This window comes from Danio rerio, chromosome 20, assembly GCF_052040795.2.
Source record: "Danio rerio strain M-AB ecotype USA chromosome 20, GRCz13ab, whole genome shotgun sequence".
Taxonomy (NCBI): Eukaryota; Metazoa; Chordata; class Actinopteri; order Cypriniformes; family Danionidae; genus Danio; species Danio rerio.
The window spans coordinates 33731154-33746830 of NC_141040.1; the positions used below are offsets into that span (position 1 = coordinate 33731154).

The 15677-nt window shown below is 34.6% G+C and overlaps 1 protein-coding gene across 5 annotated transcripts in view; it reads left to right on the forward strand.

Annotated features, from left to right (window-relative positions):
- Positions 1-15438, forward strand: part of kidins220b (kinase D-interacting substrate 220b) — a 39818-nt gene extending 24380 nt beyond the window's left edge. Inside the window, exons 23-30 of one of the 5 annotated variants that reach the window (XM_087296426.1) lie at positions 208-386; positions 1678-1898; positions 6820-6942; positions 9274-9306; positions 11564-11701; positions 11788-11886; positions 13229-13459; positions 13535-15438. In XM_087296426.1, coding sequence (XP_087152552.1) covers positions 208-386; positions 1678-1898; positions 6820-6942; positions 9274-9306; positions 11564-11701; positions 11788-11886; positions 13229-13459; positions 13535-14677 — 2167 coding nt within the window. In that variant the 3' untranslated portion in view covers positions 14678-15438. 5 annotated transcript variants of the gene reach the window in all.
- Positions 15439-15677: the final 239 nt, after the last annotated feature.

Consider the following 15677-nt stretch of genomic DNA (forward strand, 5'->3'; position numbering starts at 1 on the left):
TCGTTTTTTCCTGTAAAACCATCGTGTCTTTGTTTAGTCTGGCACAGCTGGCTGTAATTTATGCCAGGGTATGTATGTTGAGACCAGTCATTCTCACAAGACCTGCATTGTTTTAGTCAAAAACGTGACGGATAATTTTTTAAATCTTTAAATGTTGATGCTGTCTCTTGTTTCTCATGCTGTGTCTGTTCACTTTCTGCTTGGCAGGATCTCCAAGAATATTCCGACCACTAAAGATGTGGAGCCTTTGCTGGAGATCGATGGGGATGTTCGTAGCTTTGAGGTTTTCCTTTCGTCACGTACTCCGGTGCTTGCTGCCCGTGACATCCGAACTTTCCTCCCGTGCACCGTTAATTTAGATCCCAAACTCAGAGAAATCATTGCAGGTACACTTCTTGCTAAAAGAAGCACGTTTGATCCCAAATTAGCCTTTAGTTTCAGCTTGTTTTGTTTATTTTATTTTACTATGTTTTAATACATATATAATATATAATTTTCAGATAATATGTATAAATTAAATATTTTGTTGTTTTGCTTTATTGCTTGACTTAAATTATATTATATTATATTATATTATATTATATTATATTATATTATATTATATTATATTATATTATATTATATTAATTATTATTATATTTTATTTATTTTATTTTAGCATTTTATAATACAGAAATAATATATAAGCTTTACATAATGTGTTAAAATTGAATACTGTAGCTTTAATTTTAAAAGAAATTTTAAAATTAAAGTTTTTTTTACATAATGTTTATTGCTTATGCCATAAATTATATATTTAATATAATATTATAAAATTAACCACATTTGATCCAAAGTTTGACCTTAGTTTGAACTAGTTGTTTCATTTTAGTGATTTATAATACAGATATATGTAAATCTGACATAAAATGTTAAAATTACGTTTTTTTAGTTTTATTTTATTTAAATTGAATTGTTTGTTTTAAAAAAGTACTTTTTAAGTAATGTTTACTGCTTATTACATAAATTATATATTTTAAAACATTATCTAAATTTGTTATATATTTTATAATTTATAATATATAAAATAATGTAGCTAATGATTATTTTTAATAGTATTAATTTTTAAATATGCTGTTTATTGCTAATAAAAAAACTTTACTGAATGTTTTTATAATAGAATAGAATAGAATAGAATTACTCTCATAGTTTTAATTTCATTAATTAAAATACTAAAGTACTACTTTATTAATAGTAATTTTAATACTCTTTTTTTATTTACTGCTAACTTTTTCTTTATTAAACCAAATCCTATTTGATAAATTTTAATTTAGGTTCATTTATTTTGATTTGTTTCACTCATTTTATGTTTATATATTAATAATATATAAACTGTTTTATATATTAATAATAATATAAAAATAAAATATATACAATAAACATATTTATTATAGATAAAAATGTAATATAATATAATATAATATAATAAAATATAATATAATATAATATAATATAATATAATATAATATAATATAATATAATATAATATTATTAAATGTGTATTGCTAAAAAAATAAAAATAAAAAAGCTTAATTTTTTTTTTTAAATGGCAAAACTTCTACATATTACGTAATAATCTAATATTCATATCTGCTGCAGTAGTTCCCTGTTGAAAAACATGTATTTTACTCTTCTCAGATGTGCGTGCTGCCCGGGAACAGGTAAATATGGCTGGTGTCACCTATCCCACACTGCCTCTGCAGGAGGGCCGTCCCATATCAATGTACAGCCAGCAGTCCTCGGCCTGCTCCCCGACTGCCTCTTTCAACGGCCCGTATAATCCGCCAGGAGTCTCTCCTCAGCCCCACAGCGCATACTTCAGCGGCATGGCTGGACCACAACACCCCTTCTACAATAGGGTGAGTGACACTTTCTTCAATACATCTTCCAAAAATAATTTATCACTGCATGCTATTTCTAAGGAAAAAATTATTTTAAGTTACATAATTCAGATTATTTATGTAATCTTTAGTCAAAATATGGTAATGTGCTCTTCCTTAGAAACCACTTTCCTGGTGTGCACCAAACTGCATTCACCATCCAAAGAGAAATCTTTTTTTACTCTGAAATATGACATTTAAATAAAGCAAAACATGTTCGGAAAAGCCTTAGAATCACAGCACTGTTCAAAATGTTATGATCAGTAACATTTCTTTTGAGAGAAATAAATACCTTTATTCAGCAAGGAAACAGTCAATTGATTAAAAGTTAAAGTAACAGATGTGGGTTTGTTTTCAAATAAAAATAGTTCTTGGGCATCAGCTGATTTTTGCAGGATCATTTGACATTGAAAACTGAAGTAAATGACTTCTGAAAATTCTGCTTAAATTCTAAATTTTTTTATTGTAATGGTATTTCTAGGGCTGCCTCAAACTAAAGATTTTTCTAGTTGAGCAGTAGTGGTAAAGTTATTAGTCGAATAATTGCCCATTTATTATATTAATTTAATTACCATAGCAAATGCTGAGGTAAACAGTTTGAGTCTTCAGTTTGTATTTTTAAATTTTTAAAAATAGATCTACTGAATAATAATAATAATATTCATTCATTCATTCATTTTCTTGTCGGCTTAGTCCCTTTATTAATAAGTGAGTTCAAAGTATTCAGGCACAAGAAACAATAGCATTTGTAGCTTTAACAAACAATTTTACACTGAAGACTGCCAGGGGTTCGTTATTTTTTTGAATATTTGTGTCCAACTGCTATTGAGACTTACCAGACAAATATAATACAAAAGCTTTTTTCCCTCTCATTTATTTGATTTTCACTATTAACAATCAAGTTTAATGGTAATTTTAATTAATTTAGAGCTTTGATAAAAACTAAATATTGACATTTTTTAAAGTGGCAGAGTTACTGTATGCCATGCTCTCTTTTCATATTTTAGTTGGGATTACGTCAAACATCAAATAAAAAATGTGCATTAAAGTGAATCTTAATTATTTATGTAGATGCATTCTTATACAATCACCCTAATCATTCTGAAATAATGAATTATTCACAAGAAGAGTTATTCAACCTATCTAGTGAAGTATATTTCATATCGCAATGTATATCGCTGAAAAACTAAAGATTGCAATGTGAATTTCTTCCATTATCGTGAAGCCCTAGCTTCCGGTCAGTCACATGAACAATGCAAACAAACTCTTAAACAAAATAGGCAAAAACAGACTTTCTTTAGGTAATAAATATTTATGTAAGTCAAAAATAAAAATAAACAAGACGAAACACAATTAATATACAGCAAAACTTTAACTATTTAACTTGAGTTAAATAATGTTGAAAACGGCAGACACAATCAGCCTAAAGGATAAACCTTAAAATTATACATTAAATTAAAAAAAACATTCTTGAATAATTATAGCATATAGCCTTAATAAAACAAATAAACAACCTAGTCAACTGAAACACTGTTAATGGGCAATTAAAACTACCTCTAAGCATAAACCTTCAATTGAAATTTCAAATAAAAAATAAAAGTCTTAGTTTTTATAAGTTTTGGATACTCTTTTTCAACCAAATCACCAACAAAAAGTTAGTCGACGAAGCCTGTTCTGGCTTCAATCAATAAGTCTGTTAAGAGGCAGCCCTAGATATTTTACAAATATTACCATTTTCACTGTTCTACAATAGGGTGAGTGTCACTGCATAGATAAAACACACAGGATGGCCTGAACTGAGAAATTCTGACAAACTTGTTTTTGTTTTAATCTATCATCACGTTATTGCCATCTCTTCGGGGGACATTTGAGGTAAAACGAATCTAGTTAAAACTGATAAATAGCGTCAAGTGTAGATTGATGTGTTCTAGAGACTGAACTTTACCAGGCACATCGGCTCATTTAAGAGATGAGGGAAGTCCCTGGGCCCAACACACACCTCTCCAAATATTCCAGCGCTGGTGCCAAACATTTCCACATGCCCACACAGACTATTTTTCATTCATCTCCCTGTGCTCATGTTTCAGTGGTTGTTTTTCTTCATTTCAGCATCATTTTGATTTGCGTTTGCTTTGTTTTTTTAAGTTCAGCCCTCCTGATGTAACAAAATGAGGTGTTTATGAAGGCTACATGATGTTTGTGCACATTGTAGAGAGAGATTATGTTTTAGACACCTCATTATTTTACATGTTGCCATATAGAGGATTCTAGAGCTCCGTGATTAATGGTGGAAAGATTGCAATGTCGATTCAAACATGATTTCTTAGTAAAACTGCTGACAAATCAAATCTCTGTGTAAAGTTATGATACAGCTTAAGTCTTTAGACCTTTTAACCGCTCAGTTTTGATATTTCAGTTGCAAAAGTATTTAAATAAACATTTGTAGATTGGATTTCAACCCTAATGTCCACAGTGTTGATTAAAATAGTGTAAATCATCTTTTGCAAGTAACTTGATGCTTCAAAAAATTGAATTCAAAATTCTGCCAGTAGGTGGTGACAAATAGCTATAATTTATTGTCAACACGGAATCAATGGACCCTTTTTACAAGACTGCTATGATGCGTTTAACGCTCATCATAATCTTAAATCCTTGAAAGTTTTTAATATTCTGCTTCTAAAAAACGTATGAACATTTACATGTATTTATGTATGCATTATATTATCTTTGCGTTAAATTACAAAAAATAATAATAATAAATAACCGCTTATGCAAGGTGTTTCTAATGCAGCGTCTATGGGTCTGAGAGTGTATTTAACGTTATTCTCTCCTTTGGCTGCCGTCATCATTCTCACACTAATTTTTCCTTTTTCTGAAAGTCTCGATTACACCATCGTGGAGTTTTACCTTTATTATTTCATCAAGTACTATTGCAAAAAAATTATTTGTTGTACTCTCGCTTTCACTGCTCTAAGTTTACCCAGCTATGATGCCTTCCACTACCGAGAAACCCGGAAATGTGAAAAGGGTTCATAATTCAAGCAATTCATTGAAAAACACTGATCGATTCAATAATAATACACAATCTCTATCAAATGATCTTTGGACCACTGATCGAAATAGATTAGAAAATATTAATTAAAATGTAAATAAAATTGAGGACAAGTACTTATGCCTATGATTGTTGAAATCTAATAAAAATCTTTTGCCAGTAACTTGATGCTTCAAAATATTTTTTTCATTCAAAATTCTGCCTGTAGGTGGTGACAAATAGCTAAAATTTATTGTCAACATGGAATCAATCATTCAAGCAATTTATTAAAAAACGCTCATTCATTCAATAATGAAACAAAATCTCCAACGATCTTTATATCATTGATTGAAACAGATTAGAAAATAATCATTACAAAGTAAAATGTAAAAAAAAATTAAGAACAAGTATCATACCTGTCAACATTGGGATGTGAAAATAAGGGATATGCCCACCATAATAAGGGATGCCCCAAACACCTATATATATATATATATATATATATATATATATATATATATATATATATATATATATATATATATATATATATATATATATATATATATATATATATACACATTAGCAGCAAATACATTAGCAAACAGTTCAGCTTATTAAATTAAAAGCTATTATAATGAAATAGAATTAAGCTATCAATCTCATTAGCCGTTTCTCCACTGTATAACTTACACATTAGAGCAACGAATGATAATCTCTCATTTATTTAGATTTTTTTTATCACAATAAATAAGAGGTGTCACTTTAAAAATGCACACATCTTTTAAGATTAAATTAGTTGTGTTTGAAAAAAAATCCCCCACCAAAATTGACATCTTTATATGTTATTATTATTAATTATGTGTGTATGTCTGTTTAAACACGCACCCAAAAGCCAGACTTTCTCTCCGCTTCAAATAGCGTGTACAGAATCCATTTGGGAAACAGGATCTGTTTTTTCACTATGGAGCACTACTGCTGACAGTCATGCACCATTATATGACTGTTTTGAGGATTGTATAGGATGGGCGACGGCACCTATAATCAAAAAGAAAGGGAATCGCGCCGTTTTTAATATTTATTTATAAGTGTTTTCAATCCTAAACAAAGCGAAAGCACAGAACAGACTCACGTTTAAGAGTAAGGAGCGACCCCTGGTGGTTCGGCGGTATGGGTTGCAAATAGGGAGGCTCGGCTGTTCAGAAAAAGACTGAAAATGCGGGAGAAATACGGGAAAATACTTTTACGGGATGATAGCGGGATAGAACTGCAAAATACAGGAGAATCCCGGGAAAAACGGGAGGGTTGACAGGTATGGTACTTATGCCTATAATTGTGGAAATCCAATAAAAAATATACGTAACTTAAACAAACAAAAAAACTTGCTTGTGATTTTAATAAAGTTAAAAATAATCATCTTTGGCAAGTAACTTAATGCTTCAAAAAATGAATTCTAAATTCTGCCAGTAGGTGGCGAAAAATGTCAACACGGAATCAATCATTCAAGTGATTCATTCAAAAACATTGATACATTCAATAATGAAAGAAAATCTCTTGAATGTCAAAATGATCTTTGGATCATTGATTGAAATAGATTAGAAAATATTAATTCAAATGTTGAATAAATTGGGAACAAGTACTTATGCCTATAATTGTGGAAATCTAATAAAAAATTGTTGTAACTTAAACAAACAAACTAAAAACTTAAAGAAAAGGCTTGTGATTTTGAATACAGTTAATTATAGATTAACATAGTTTTCTGATTTGGACTGCACTGAGCTGAACGTTCCTGCAAATGTTTCTTTATGATTTTCTGTTATGTTGTCATTCCTTATATTTTTTTGTTTTCCTCCACATTTGGTCTATCAGCCATATTTTCCCCAACATCTTTACCAGCTGCCACGGCAGTTCACTGGCAGCTACTTCCCTGCTCATGTTCTTCACCGTCCATTCATTAAATCTGGCTATCCCAAGGACCCTAGCAGTGGACTTGTAAGTACTAGTCATGAACAAAAGCTGATAGACTTCATGCTTTTTTAGATAATAGCACAGCGCTAGCCTTGCTAGGGTTTCCACATGCTGACATACTTTTCTTCTACAGCTAATGTTTAATTTTTGCTCTGCAGGTGTTTGCTATTCTAAACATCAATTTAAAGTTTCTTCTTCCCTCTTGTCTTGTGTGTCATTATGGTTTTAGGTTGTTGCTCTAAATTAACTTTATACTTTTTGTTCGAGTTATATATGTGATGTGAAATCTTTGTGCAAATAGGGTACAATACGTGCAAATCTGGTGTTTTCATATCAAAACTGTTTCATTGTTTTGTAGCTTAAAATGGCTATAAAACCTTGTTTGAGGAGGGTCAGAAATTTTACATTGATCAAAATGTTTCATGTCCCCTCTGAAATAATCTTTGTCCCTAATATAAGCTCACAAGTTAAAATGTATTATTCTATATTATTTCATATAATTAAATAAAAGCTCTATTTATCAAATAAATAAAATGGTACATGCATTCACTTTTGCATGTTGCCGCTCCAACATTTCATTTCTTTTAATTGTAATAAGGGCTGCACAGTGGCGCAGTGGGTAGCCTGTTCGCTCACAGCAAGAAGGTCGCTGGTTCTCAGCAGGGCTGCACTATATATAGTTTTAGCATTGATATCGCAATGTGTGCATCTGCAATAGTCAAATTGCAAAGACATGCAATGTCCAGTTTGAATTATAATTGAGGAGCAGGAGCTACAGAAATTAATTTAATCACTGTATGAGAAAAACAAAAACAAACAACAATTTTTAAATCTTGTTTCTAGTCCAAATATCTACATTTTAAAACAAAACCAAGATTATTTCACTTGCCACATTGGCATTTCCTTAAAACAAACAAAAAAAAAAATCTCTTAATTTTGACATTTTTTCTGACGATGAAAACGAAACAATATTTTTACTTGGTCTAAGATTTTATTTTTTGATATTTGTACTAGAAAAAAACAAAAAAATAAAAAACAGTAAGTGACCGATCACATCAAATGTGCTTTTTTTTGTTAAGAGGAGCCTTTTTTGAATGATGTACTAGCGGCCGCGACTGCTTATGCACCCTGCGCGCCTTGCGTTTTAACCCACTGCTGCGCCTCGCATTTTTGCCGTTCCAGAGGCGGGTTTCCGTTGAGGTGACAGCATTGTTTGTGTTGTCAAAATGTCTACAGAGACTTCTAAAGATAGAAGAGAGACTAGTGATTACTGTTTATGCGGAGCACAATATTATTTCACAATATTATTAAATATTTCAATTATGTTAATATCAACAGCAACACTCGTGCACATTACGCAGCTGATTCAGACGTTACCAAGTGACATAAAAAAATGCACCGTGCTTCTTTTTTTCTTCTTAGGGGCCGATCACACCAAATGCGTCCATCCATCCATGCGTCCTCCATCTTCAAAAGTCTCCGTAGTTGTCTTGATAGCACAAATAGTGCAGGCACCTCAACGGAAACCTCACCTCTGCTTTCATTTGATTGGCGACTGAAAAAGACTGATGTAACATGCTTTTTTCCGCTCAGAGTTGACTTTTTTTCAACTGCGAGCGCACGGGGAAAAACGCAAGGCACACAGGGTGCATAGGCATCTCGCACAATGCTCGTGCCCGTTCAATCATTCAAAAAAGATGCCTCTCGATGACTCCACAGAAAACCATCAAATAGTGCTATTCAAACCATCCTCTGAAACTGTATTTATATCGCAGTATTTATCGCAAAAAATATATCAATATCAGCTTTTTTCAATATCATGCAGCTCTAATCCTCAGTAATTCTGTCAAAACGATTGATCGTTTGATTGTAGCGAATGGATACATTTCAGATAGGCTTCAATGTGAATATTACAAGAATCAAGGTTAAAAATGAACCAAAAAAGCAAAGAAAATTAAAACATAAAATAGTTTTAGAAAGACATTAAAAGTTATTTAAAACAACTTGACACAATTAATCATTAGCACAATGATCCCTATTTGTAGAAAGTGATCCCTATTTGTAGAAAGTGCTTTAAAGATAGTATCTAGCATTTGAAGCTGTATTTGTGTGATAACAGAAGCAACAATCCAGTGTTCAAACATGCATTGCACTAGTGACGTCAAGCACCAGCTGCCTTAATGTTCACCGGAGGCTTTCACAGTCCACCAGTTCCCACATGCTGTACAGAAAGACTCATTTGCTCCCTGTTTAAACTTTCTCTCCCTCTTTCTTTCTTTCTTTCATCAACATGAATGTGGTTCCCTCACCATTTCCACCCCCTTTGTCTCTTTGCCTCTCCTCTCTCTCCTCAAGCAGGGTAAAGTACCGTCTTTGAAAAAGAAGCAGGTACTGAATCCTTCTAGACTCAGCTTAAGTTCTGCTGCTCTGCTGATGCTGCCTTCGCAAACGCACACTAACACTTTCCAGAACTTTGAACACTCACATCCTGCATGCACTAGATAGAAGACAAAAAAATCTCTCACAGTGGGGAAGGAGGAATTAATTAACTCTACATAGTATAATAGTATAGAGTGATTTAAAAGTCAGAACGTACAATAGCCTTTGTTAATTATGATATGTATTTGAGTTAAAGGGACAGTTCACTCAAAAATTAATATTTAATGAGAGTTTACTCACCCTCAGGTGGTTCCAAACCATAAAGTAAGCTTGAACTAGAAGTTGCTGAGGCTTTTATGTCAGTGTGTTGCAACTAAAATCAAGTACTGAGTAGGGACGTGGATTTTTGTGCATCATTCCCTCATAGCAAACTAACAGTAAGAGGGGTGTGGTTAAGAATATTGTGGCTGAATTCGTCAAACTGACGTCATCAGAGAAAGACAGACACTCCAAACACAGAAGCAATTGGTGAGATTTGATTAAAGATTACCAAAACAAACTATTTTTTTCAGTGTATTAACTTGCAGATTAATTGTTAAACTAAAGAATAACTAAGTGCGTTAACAAAATAAACATTGTACACATTGATTTCACACAGACTTTTAAGTTTATTTCTTCCCAGCAGATACACAACGTCATTAATATTAGGTTAGATTTAGGTTGCCAGTAAGCACAACGTTAATTTGACGTCCAGTAACGACGTGAAATTACTTTGATATTTGGTTGATTTTAGGTTGGGTTGGAAAGTGACCAAAATCCAACATTGAGCCAACATCTTAAACCAACGTCATATTAGCGTCAAATACTGACATTTATTCGTCAAGTATGGCAACCAAAATACAACGTCTGATAGATGTCATATTGGTAATGTCCACACAATGTCAAGCTGTAACATTGTTAGACGTTACCAAAGCATCCAAAATGCAATGTCTGTCCGACGTTGGACATTGACATCTGACTGATGTTGGGTTCTGACGTCAACCTGATTTTCATTTCCAAATAAAATGCAGCATCCCATGGTATTGGGGTACAACATCAATCAGACGTCATGTTGATGTCCTGTGCCTACTGGGTTGTCGAACACAAAAGAAGCTTTTTTGAAGAATGTTGGGAAGCAGAAGCCATTGATGTCCATAGTAGGAATAGAAAGTACTTTAGAAGTCAGTGGCTTCCAGTTTTAAGCATTCTTCAAAATATCTTTTGCGTTCTGCAAAAAAAAAGAAAAGATAAAGAAATTCAAACAGATCTGGAACAATTGGAGAATGAGAGTTTCATTTTGAGGTGAACTATCCCTTTAAATATATTCTTAAACAAGTAAGTGTTGCACCAGACTTGTTGTTTGAGTGAAAGGCTGGTCACCTTCTATTTAGTAACACATTATCTAGAAAAGTAATGGATTTTTTTGATGAATAAAAAATATATTGTGTTCATTAATTAATATTTAAAGGGACTAAGCCGAAAAGAAAATGAAGGCATGGTTAATAGTTTTTTATAAACACTGTTATATTTCATTCAAAAATAGAAATTAACTTTAAGCAGTCTTTCTCCTTCCCCAGAATTCTTACTGTCCTCTAGATCTTTCAAGCTTTCGTCCTTATAAAAAATGAAAGCAATCCTATCTGTTTCTATGCCCTTTCAGTTGTGATGTTGTGGGTGTTTCAATGGTTGCACAAAAGCCATTGAAACAACAAGCTTCTCACACAGCGTGGCCTGGATGCTAAACTTCTTAAGCTTTCTGTCAGAAAACTTAAAAGGTATAGAACCCAGGTGCCACTCTGACTTTCCCTTAACAAAGATCTGTATTTATAGTCTCCATAGTATAGGTCACAGTTTTTGGTTTTGTTATAATTAGACGTAGCTATTTGAAAGCTACATAATGCTTAATGTTAAGTGTGGTGTTAGATGTGACTCTCCAGCACTCAGTGCCACTATTTGTATCGCAAACTTTTTTCTTGCCCTCATATCACTCGTAATTTGCTCCAGCTTCTTCATCCTGCTGACAGCAATGGATTCAAAATGAATCGCATATTCTCCTCTTCTCTACCCCTTCTTCTATCCTTGAACGTTTCTTCAAGACCTTTTGCAACCCCTTACTACTGTTTTCTGCATGGTTTATTTCTTATGGTCTTCACGGCTTCAGAGATGCTTGATATACACACACTGCTGTGAATCTAGATCATTAACGTGTCTGTGTGTTGTGTACCAGGGCTCAGCTTCGGTGGTCTCAGGCACGCCATCAATTCTGCTCAGCTCGATGAGCACAGATGTCATCTGTGAGCGTGTCAAACTTATCGACGGTATCGATCAGAACCTGATTTCTCAGTATACAGCCACCATTAAGAAGGTATTTGTTTTTAGTACATTAAAAAAGAAAAATACATTAGGTTGTTTTACTCTACATCTTGTGGTTTTGTGATTTTTTTTTTTCAGGCTAACATAAATGGCCGAGTTCTGTCTCAGTGCAACATTGATGAGCTGAAGAAAGAGATGAACATGAATTTTGGAGATTGGCAACTTTTCAGGACATCAGTAAGTAGTGTCTCTGATTTATAGACTTTCTCAGTAGTAGGGCTTGCAAAGACTAGTCGACTAGTCGAGCGATCGACTACTTCAACCACTAGTCGACGCTCTCAGAAGCAATCGACTACTCGAACGTGCATTTACCATAAATAAAATCAAAACGACAAATTGTTGCTTGTTGAACTATTTTATTTCTGAACCAAAATAATTTTGATTCTTGTTATCACTGCTGGAAACTTAAATATTAGAGTTATTTTTTAAATCAGACTACTTGTTGTATAACAGACAATTACTTGCGCGCACATGATCGTTTGCATAATCTTCAGGCCGGTTGAAGAATATATATTCGTTTATTTTGTTATTTTAGTAACTGTTAAAACGTAGCAGAAATTAAATGATGGAATGAGATTTAGCCTAGCTCAGAATAATTTTATTCATCTTTTAATTAGTTTTATGAATACTGCGTTATGAGTATGACTTTTCGGGACGCATTTTAGGTTTCGGGTGTGACTACTTTTACTTTCTATAGCCTACATTAAATGTATAATTAAAATTTATTAAAATGCAATAATTAGCCTAACTTTTTTTTTATTATAAATATTTATTTAAGTATTTTCAATTTAAACTTTTTATTTATGCATTATTTATTAATTTAGGCTATTTTTTCTTTTTGCGGGTCAGCTGTATTGTTGACAAGAACTATTTTTATCTTTCCGAACTGGTTTAACAATTAAGTTTCACTTAGTTCTTATTACGGCTGAAAAATAATAAAGTTACTTTAATAACTTAACGTATTACAGGATGAACATGAGTTTGCTTTGCATATACTGCAAGCTTATGACGCAGATGTTAAATGACAATGTTGCGTGCAGCTTTTTATTTTTATATTACTCTGTAATATAAAAAAGTAATATAATGTTTTGACATTTTATGTTAGCGCTATGAAATCAATGCATTCGGCTATGAATTAATAAAAATGTATTGAAAAGGATTTCTTTGTGTCTTTTTAACTAGTAGCTCGAACTACGGATAGTCAAGTAACTCGAGTATTGTTTTGAAAAGAAATCGATTAGCAGAAACCAGTAGTCGTGCAAGCGCTACTCAATAGTTTAGCTTTCTGAATGCCTTTCCCAACATTTTTATTGACCCTTGCAGAAAAAACAATTATAATTTAGTGCCTCCATCACTAAAAATATTAACTAAATCTAAGACAAAACCAAATGTTTACAGTTTTGTAAGATAAAATCCATACACATAATCAAATGTAATGTCATAACTTTAAGACAATGCAAGTGACAGTACAGTCAACACTGGGTTTCAAAACTGGTGTAATGGAGTTTATATTGTGCAGGTGCTGGAGATGCGTCATGTGGAGAACCAGGTCCTGCATGAGGAGGCACCTAGTGAGCAGGGCAGCATTACGGTTGGCCATGTGGAGCCTTGCAGACATGCTGGAGCAGCCGCTCAAGGAGTAGCTGGAAACACGGACACCTCACCCATGTACAATTTTAACCTCAGCTTTGAAGAGCTCAGTAACGTGGGTTTAGAGGAGCCTCCTAGACATGTCAATGCTACATGGATGGTAAGCGTTACTTTACAGGCTCTTGCAAGCCTTTAGGTTTCAGACAATTGTCTCAACATCTTTTGTCCTTTATAGGGTACTACTCACCGTACACCAAGCATGTCAAGTCTTAACTCTCAAGAGTCCTCCAATGAAATTTGCAAGCTAACAGACAAGCAGCAGGCAGAGTACCGCAATGCCTATGAAGATTATATCGCCTCCATGTCTCAGCTTGAGTTAGGAATGGAAAAACCGGTGCCACCTTTTGTTAGCCAGCTAATGCACTCCAGCTCTGAGGACAAGAAGAAGGATGGAAATGACCAGGATGGGCGCAAATCTGTTTCCAAACGAGGGAGCACCAAGTCTGGAAGCGATAACACAGATTACGCCTCAGCAGATGCTGCTACTTTAGATCCCATAACAGAAGAGGATGAGAAGGTTGACCATGGGTCATCAAAGTCCCTTTTGGGACGCAAAACATCTGGAGACAAGGTGAGCCTCTTTCAGGGAGCTGATCTGAAGTTGAAGGCTGGTGGAGGCTCACGTTACCAGAAACTGACCAGTGATGATGAAGAATCCGAAGAGTCTGATAATGCCCCTCTGCTTAAAGATGGAAAGAAACCTGAAGCCAAAGCCTCAGATGGCGGAGATCGATCTTTGACCAAAGGTAAAGATTACCTTTCGGATAAGAAGGATTCCTCTGACTCTGGTGTCCGCTCCAACGAAAGCTCACCTAACCATTCGCTACAAGACGAAGAGGCTGATCTGTCACAATCAGAGAGGGCTAACCTGATCGAGCTGGACGAGGAGAACTCGGCCCGAAAGCGAGGCCTGCCGAATAGTCTGAGTGGCCTCCAAGACCCAACTATCGCCCGCATGTCCATCTGCTCAGAGGACCAGTGCAGTCTTCTGGCCAGCAGCCCTGAAGAAAGCTGGCCTTCCTCCAAGAGCTACAACCTCAACCGGACACCCAGCAACACCACCCTCAATAACAACACTAACGCCCAACAAGGAAACCACATTCGCCAACCGTCAGATAGCTCAAACACCACCTCCACCACCACTGGAAGCGATGTCATCATAAATCCTGGAACCAGCACCACCTCCGCAACCACCCAGAATGAAAATGTCCGCGTGGTGCATCTGAAGAGGGGCCTAAACCCTGGAGATCCTCCTGAGATCCTTAAAGTTTCCTCTGAAACCGTCACCTTCGGAGAGGAGCGAGAAAGTATCCTGTAGTTGACTAGATCTGGATCTATTGCCTTCTGGTCCTAGCTGGTTGATGTTCTGTGGTGTCAGTGCATGCTCGGTGGAATGCTTAAATAAATGTAATGGTGGTTATTGTGACATTTCCACATGTTAAGTGTTATTAAAGTGCTTTTCATTCTCTTCAGAGGTCTATTTCAAGGGAGGTTACTTACTTTGTTAAACCTAAAATGTGCGAAACTTCGTTTTTTTAGTTTTAAAATGGGAGGTATGTCAAACCTGAAAGACTTAGATATGGGCTTGACTTACCCCACTTTCTCAGCTGTGACATATCTCCTATTCTGAAACAAAAAGAGTTTCCCTAACTAGAGTTTTGACTTAACCTCCTTTCTGAAGTTCACCATCGTAAAGTTAAATATTTGTGGAGTTTCTAATCAGTGTTAGTAGCTTAATAACTTATTAGTCATCAGTTGTATGGCTTTGGAAATCAGTGTTGTAGTGGTGTCCCCCAATGTTCAATTGTTTGATGTCGTGGTGAAGCAACCTAAACCTTTTGATCTGGCTAGGAAATGTGTTGTACCGAGTTGTCCTGCATGCGATCATCGTGCTGTAGCTACAGTATTATATAAGCAGTGACAAGCTTGTGTCAGGCTGCTAAATTAGTCAGTAGAAACTGCATGCCTCTGGATGTTAGTCTAGCACTATTGACAGCTGTCTTGAAAAGTAAAGCATGTTTTGTGGTGCTCGTCTTCAACATGGAATGGAATAAACCTGACAGTAGTCATGTTTCTTGAGTCTTTGTTTGAAATAAACATTCTTCTTCTCTGTACACGCTTGTGTTCCCACGAGAGGTTTGCTAAGAGCAAATTTATTTTAGTACCATGAATTACAGACGGGTGGCACCAGTAGCTCATGCATTACAATTATATCCCACACCCAGAACACATACGAGTGTCCTTTCAGTGTGTGAATTAGTGACTCAGAAGGCAAAAAAACAGGATCTATCAACAATATCTGAGCCCACTCTACACGC